Source organism: Penaeus japonicus, unplaced genomic scaffold (assembly GCF_977035675.1).
Source record: "Penaeus japonicus unplaced genomic scaffold, GWHDUDI00000001_assembly GWHDUDI00000040, whole genome shotgun sequence".
Taxonomy (NCBI): Eukaryota; Metazoa; Arthropoda; class Malacostraca; order Decapoda; family Penaeidae; genus Penaeus; species Penaeus japonicus.
The window spans coordinates 16,942,253-16,949,752 of NW_028234442.1; the positions used below are offsets into that span (position 1 = coordinate 16,942,253).

General features: G+C 42.2%; 1 protein-coding gene across 2 annotated transcripts in view; it reads right to left on the reverse strand.

The window, feature by feature from the left end:
- LOC122260381 (phospholipase ABHD3) overlaps nucleotides 1-7,500 on the reverse strand; it is a 29,297-nt gene that overhangs the window by 54 nt on the left and 21,743 nt on the right. For both annotated transcript variants that reach the window (XM_043027624.2, XM_043027623.2), the window contains exons 3-8: nucleotides 4,214-4,380; nucleotides 3,594-3,807; nucleotides 2,898-3,010; nucleotides 1,856-2,090; nucleotides 1,336-1,501; nucleotides 1-1,149 (exon numbers count right to left, since the gene is read on the reverse strand). The exon at nucleotides 1-1,149 is cut by the window's left edge and continues 54 nt beyond it. In XM_043027624.2, coding sequence (XP_042883558.1) covers nucleotides 911-1,149; nucleotides 1,336-1,501; nucleotides 1,856-2,090; nucleotides 2,898-3,010; nucleotides 3,594-3,807; nucleotides 4,214-4,380 — 1,134 coding nt within the window. In that variant the 3' untranslated portion in view covers nucleotides 1-910. The remainder of the gene's footprint in view (nucleotides 1,150-1,335; nucleotides 1,502-1,855; nucleotides 2,091-2,897; nucleotides 3,011-3,593; nucleotides 3,808-4,213; nucleotides 4,381-7,500) is intronic.

Here is a 7,500-nt window from a genome sequence, read left to right on the forward strand (position 1 = left end):
TATTAGTTACATTTCCCAACACTATTAAATAATAAAAAAGGGACCATATTGCAATTAAAAAGTATGCATTGATACATACTGCACATATATTTGCAATAAATCAATCTCTTTTTCCTTTAAAAGCAATGTTGGAATATGATCAACACTAAAAATTCAAATCAAACTATTTTTTCAATCCCTCAATCAACCATGACATCCAGAAAATAAATGCTGATTCATAAATAATAAAATTAATACCAAAGACCTAAGAGGAATCATCTGGTCTGTGTCATTTCCAAACAGACTTTCTCATGTCACTTCACCCGCCTGAACCATTTCCAAGAAAATACCTCAGTCGTGATTTATTGCTGCCTTCTTTTCCATCGATTCAGATGTATATATATATTTCTATCTGTCATGGTCATTAGCTCATTATGATTATTGTTTATTTTTCTTATTTTTCTCTGTATATTTGTTCAACAACTTTCCTCACAGTATGACTTATATAACCAATTCATATTCTCATAGTATTAATCAAGTTTAGTATTTACATTTTGTACAAATAAAACCATATTACATCAGTAAGTATATCAACTTCCTTTTCTTTATTCAGCATAAAGGTAGTTTGTAAAGTTATCTTAATTGTGCATGAACATATATAAATTAGCTTGCATCATTAACAAAATTTTGTACCCATCACACTAACAAAATTTTCTGAAGGCCACTAAATTGCATATAAACATCAACAAATGTTCTATAAAATAAATAACATAGCAAAGATATCCAGACAAATTTAAATAATTTTTAAAAGAAAGACCACAAAGTATACAACCAAAGAGAGAGAAATAGACACAATAAATAAAATCTTAAGCTTTTGTTCATCATTGATCATCACCTCAAATAAGTGAAAAAAAAAAAAAAAAAAAACACCCTATGATTCTGCACCTATAGCTTCACTGTTGCACTGTCTGGCATGGTCGTCAGCTTCCTTCTTGATTTTCTTCATGGCTTCCAAGTTGGAGAATATTCCCTTCACCAGTTGTCCGTAGAGGCGGTCGCTGTAGTAGGTGTTTGTCGGGAACATCCCTTCCATGAAGCCAATATGTCCTCCTCGAGCAGTCACTACGATAGCCACATGACTCGACTTGTTTGCAGCTTCCACCGGGATACCTGTAGAAAAAATGTTTCTATGATCTCTGACAACTTTTCATGCAGTTATAACTTAATGTGTAGATCATGTTCACACAGATTTTTAAATCTAGGTTATTTCAAATTATTAAATATCTTGATTTATCTCTCTGCATAGTTACCTTAATTCAAGATTATGGTCTCCTGATATTAGCCAATTAACCTTACCTTCCATGGGCTGGAAAGGGTCATCTGCTGCAGAGAGGCACAACAGAGGCACCTTAATGTTGTCTAGCTTATCATGAAGGCAGGCAGTCCTATAGTATTCCTCCACATCACGGAATCCAAACTGAACGGCAGTGAATCTAGAATCAAACTCTCTGATGGTCTTGCTCTGAAAAAGGGAACCTCAAGTTTAAAAGCCATGTAGGTTACAATGAATATATGGAATTCATTTTAAAAAACAAAAGTAAAAATTCTCTTTTAAATATATTATCTATGGATAGCAGTTTCTGGATTGACTTATGTTACTTCTACAATGTCTTCTGATAGATTCTCTTTGATTTCCTTCCTATTTGTACTAAAATAAACACCTAGTCTATTAAATTGCATAGGATTTCATGGCAGGTTACCTCAACCAGAGGTACAGGCCAGGCAGTTTTCTCATCAGAAAAAAAGAAGAAATAGAATCGCCAAAACACAAAAGGCAAGAATCAAGAACCAACACCTTCAGTAAAGAGTCCCCTACCTGCAGGACATGGTCGAGGTCCCAGTTATAGTTCCCTTCCAGCTGCTTCCTCATGCTTCTGATGGAGTCGACGAGGCAGTGGGCCAGGTGCCGGTTGAGCAGGAGGTTCCACAGGGGCTTCTCTAGGCTCTCCGTCCCAACAAACACGTTCCAGGGAATAGAGAGCACCATAGCCGCTACTAGGTGCTCCGCAGCCTTATCTCCGCGTGTGGCTAGATAGTTGCCTAGAATCATCCTGCAGAGAATAGTTTTTTTTTATTGGCGTTGAAATTATTTTCTTTCTTGTTATTTCTCTCTCTCTCTCTCTCTCTCTCTCTCTCTCTCTCTCTCTCTCTCTCTCTCTCTCTCTCTCTCTCTCTCTCTCTCTCTCTCTCTCTCTCTCTCTCTCTCTCTCTCTCACTCTCTCTCTCTCTCACTCTCTCTCTCTCTCACTCTCTCCTCACTCTCTCCTCACTCTCTCTTCACTCTCTCCTCACTCTCTCCTCACTCTCTCCTCACTCTCTCCTCACTCACTCATTCACTCACTCATTCACTCACTCACTCACTCACTCACTCACTCACTCACTCACTCACTCACTCACTCACTCACTCACTCACTCACTCACTCACTCACTCACTCACTCACTCACTCACTCACTCACTCACTCACTCACTCACTCACTCAATCACTCACTCACTCACTCACTCACTTTTTTTTTAATTGGTGAGTATTAATGTGTATGTAATTTTGTGAGGTAAAGACAGCAAGATAGATTCAAGACTAAGTTATATATAAAACAAATAAAATTTACAGCATGAGTACAAATGTGGCATACTCTCTAGCAAAATAAAAAACAATGCAAAAAAGATATTTCAAAGTTACTTTAAAAATCTAACCAAGCCTCTAATCCCCCAGAATATCCTCCCAAAAATAGAAAAACAAAATTGAAAGACTATTACAAGAATTTAAAAAAAAAAAAACATACAGATAGAAGGACTCTTACAAGAATAAAACCACAAGGTACTTCCCAAGGTACCCAAATGCCAGACACAGATCACTTACCCCCCAAGAGATATACCCGTGGCCATGAGTGGGGCTTCCGAGTACTTGCTACGGATGTGCAGAATAGCTTCCTCCAAGTCATCGCTGTTGGCTGCACAGTACGTCCTCGCAGTCTGGAATCATGTGCGTGTGGTGAGGATGGGACGGAAGGCTATATATAGGATTGTTGAACAAGTGTGGATGAATTTTTAAAAGGGGTTGATCAATTATGTATGTGGGAAAGAATTTGAACACACCACAAGTCGATAAATTCAAAGAATCATTAATAAAATCTAAACCTGTATAGAAATAAGATTAAATAAATGAGATACAAACCTTCTCATAAATCTTATCAAATAAAGGAGTTACAAACCTGTTCTCAAATCAAATCAAATCAACAAAAATCCAAACTAGCAGGTTATGAATGAGATCAATGAGACAAAACCTAAACCGGGACACGCATTCAGACAAATAAATAACTTCCCACAAAAACCTAAACAAAGGTCAATAAACAAAATCTTTTTCCTCCGCCCCAGTTTAAGCAAGTCTCCCCACTCACCTTGAGTTCGACTCCCCACAAAACCTAAACAAAAGGTCAATAAACAAAACCTTTTTCCTTCGCTCCAGTTTGATTAAGCAAGTCTCCCCACAATAAACAAAGGTCAATAAACAAAACCTTTTTCCTCCGCCCCAGTTTAAGCAAGTCTCCCCACTCACCTTGAGTTCAACTCCGCCGCGACCCCTGTTGTTGAAAACGACGCACCTCGCGCCGGCCTTTTGCACCATCAGGACGAAACTCTTGACGTACTCACTCTGCGAGGACCCCGTCAGCCCCGGCAGGATAATGATCAGGGGCTTCTTGGCGTCGTCCCCAGCCTTGTCCAGCCAGTCTAGGCATACTTGGCCCCCGTCCTTCAGCTGCAGTAACTCTCTGCAAGGGCATAAGAGTGTCAGTGCTCTTCTAAGGAGTCTGGGACATGGATGTTTGTGGTGACATCAATGATGTTTAAATAAGCTAATGATAATGGTGATCATCAGTTATAGTATCATCATTATAATTACTTAATTTTTTTATTACAATTATCATTATCATCTTTATAATTAATATGATTATCATATTTATCATTCTAATTGATAAGATTATCATTATCATTATCAACATTATCATTATAATCTTCATTAATGTAATTATCATCATTAAAAGTAGCAGTAGCATTTGCAGTAGCAGTAACAACAGCAATAACAATAGCATTAGCAGTAGTATCCCCCCCTCCCCCCGTCACCCCCACCCCCCGACCAACCAAAGGCGACACCCCAACGAGCCGAAGTCCTTTCACCTTCTGTACGTTATATCCGGCAGTCTGGAGCGGAGGACCGACGCTAGGATGGTCTGGCAGCGGCTCTCGAAGCACCAGGGAGTGGGCCAGTAGCGCTCCTGCAGGATGCTCAGGTTGGCGCCCAGGAAGTCCCGCCAGGCGCTCTTTCGGCAGGCTAGCAGGGGGCGCTGGAGGAGGAGATGGAAAGGCGAGGGTTAGGAAAGGGGCTCTTGGGCACGAGATGATTCTTTTTTTTCTGGTGAGGGGGGGGGGGTAACAGAAGGAGGGAGGGATGGGAAGGAAGGAAGGAAGGAAGGAGGGAGGGGGAGGGGGAGGGGGAGGGGGAGGGGGAGATAGAGGCGATAGGGAAGGAGGGAGAGAGAGAGAGAGAGAGAGAGAGAGAGAGAGAGAGAGAGAGAGAGAGAGAGAGAGAGAGAGAGAGAGAGAGAGAGAGAGGGGGGGGGGGTATATATATAGAGAGAGAGGTAGAGAGAGAGAGCGAGAGAGAGAGAGAGAGAGACACACAGACAGAAACACAGACACAGACACAGACAGGAGGGAGGAAGGGAGAGGGAGAGAAAGAGAGAGACAGAGAAACAGACACAGACACAGACACAAACACAGACAGAGAAAGAGAAAGAGACAGAAAGTGAAAGAAAAAAAAGACAAAGAGAAAGTGTCCAGTTAAAGTAAAAAAAAAAAACATCACCCCATAGTGGCAGAGTATAGCAATTTAGGAGGGCCACCAATCAAACAGTAACTACGTATGAACGGTTGCAATAAAGTGCTCAAATTACATAGATATCATTGACCACTTAAAACCAGACCATATCCCTCAGTCTTCTTAAAACTCCGATGAATACTCTGAAAGTCATTTTAGGGAATCCCTTCTCAACTTATTACATCGAAGTTCCACTACAGGTCGGTGTGAAACCATCCTTTCTTGAAATTAAAGTTGCTATGCAATCTGTTGTTGCATAATAGGCCGGTATCGAATCGATTTTCCTTGCTCTCTGTTTTCAAATCCTCTTGTCGACCGGTGTGCATGGAGCTGGAGCTGGAGCTGGGCCTGTGCTATTGCAACGGAAGCTAGCATTGCAAAATAGTTGCAACAGGAGCATGCATTGCAGATGATGCCATGGATGGAACTGAAGGGGGAAAAAATGCTGTAGACCATTTTGAGTAGCCACTTTTTTTTTCTTCTTCTTCTTTTTTTTTCTTTCTTTTTTCTTTTTTCTTTCAAGGGAAGAACCGCTTGCCTTTGTATGGCTTTCCTTCAATTCTGTCTTTCGGGAAGTATGTGGACAACGCAGATTCGCATTATGCTCAAGACGACAGTTGACACATTTCTTACGGGCATATTTCTTCCCTGTGAAACCCTTCTCAGCGCATACTAAGCTTCCGTGTGCACCAGTGCAACAATATCTGCAACGCGGCGAGTCACGCACGAGAGCACGCACGCGGCCCATGTCCCCGGTGTGAATATGAGCGAAATGGGGAGAGCGATTTGAAAGTTGTCATATCGCATCGACATTTTTTATGGATGTGGGTACTGTTCATCCCTCGGGGGGGAGAGGAGAAAAAGGAGAGAGAGAAAGAGAAAGAAGGGGAGAGAGGGAGGGAAAGAGGCAGGGAGGGAGGGAGGGAGGGAGGGAGGGAGGGAGGGAGGGAGGGAGGGAGGGAGGGGGGAGAGGGAGAGAGGGAGGGAGGGAAGGAGGGAGGGAGAGAGGGAGGGAGGGAGTGAGAGAGAGAGAGAGGGGGGGGGGAGAGTGTGTGAGAGAGAGAGAGATCGTGCGAGAATTATATAGAATCTTTATATATGATATTAAATACAACAAACAGATCATATACAAATTTCATATGAAATATCATATCATAACTAGCAAGGCAATCGCCGGGTCAGGTCATGTCAACTTTATCTGATGGGTGGTTCGCACATAGTTACCGCTGACGCCCGATTTCTCCGCCTCTTCATACGTGTTGTGATATTGTTTATTACTGTGATCATTGTGCTGTAGTGAATATATCTATCATGTACCATAACGTCAGACTATCTGCGTTATGGAATAAACCTGAACTGCATAAACCCTGTGTCTGATATCAAGTACCTTATTTGTGGTGGGTTATTAGTTCCTACAGACTAAGACACCTATCACAGAGAGAGAGAAAGGGATAGAAAAGTAGAGACAGAGACAAAGAGAGATAAAGAGAGAGAGACAGTGAGATAGAGAGAGAAACAGTGAGCTAGAGAGAGAGTCAGTGAGATAGAGAGGGAGGCAGTGAGAGATAGAGAGACATAGAGACAAAGACAGAGACAAAGAGAGATAGAGAGAGAGAGACAGTGAGATAGAGAGAGAAACAATGAGATAGAGAGAGAGACAGTGAGATAGAGAGGGAGGCAGTGAGAGATAGAGAGACATAGAGACAAAGAGAGATAGAGAGAGAGAGACAGTGAGATAGAGAGAGAAACAATGAGATAGAGAGAGAGACAGTGAGATAGAGAGGGAGGCAGTGAGAGATAGAGAGACATAGAGACAAAGAGAGATAGAGAGAGAGAGACAGTGAGATAGAGAGAGAAACAATGAGATAGAGAGAGAGACAGTGAGATAGAGAGGGAGGCAGTGAGAGATAGAGAGACATAGAGAGATAGAGAGAGAGAGACAGTAAGATAGAGAGAGAAATAATGAGATAGAGAGAGAGACAGTGAGATAGAGAGGGAGGCAGTGAGAGATAGAGAGACATAGAGAGATAGAGAGAGAGAGACAGTGAGATAGAGAGAGAAACAATGAGATAGAGAGAGAGACAGTGAGATAGAGAGGGAGGCAGTGAGAGATAGAGAGACATAGAGACAAAGAGAGATAGAGAGAGAGAGACAGTGAGATAGAGAGAGAAACAATGAGATAGAGAGAGAGACAGTGAGATAGAGAGGGAAGCAGTGAGAGATAGAGAGACATAGAGACAAAGACAGAGACAGAGACAGACAGACAGACAGACAGACACAGACACAGACACGATTAAAGACACAGACACCGATTAAGAGAGAGAGAAAGAGCGCAAGCAAGAGCATCAGCCAGGGTCAGTCCCTGGGCGTAGGAAGTCGCTCATGACGCTGGCAGCGAGGCGCTCATCGGAGTGGCGGCGATCGAGCACTTCCTACAAGATCTTAATGAGTCAACTGCCCTCTTTTTCTGCTCATTTCTCTCCTTCTCCCCCTCTCTCTTTTTTACCTCTTTCCTTCTCCCTTTCTTTCTCCCTCTCTCCTTCTCTGTCTCATTCTCTGTCTCATTCTTTGTCTCCTTCTCTCTCCT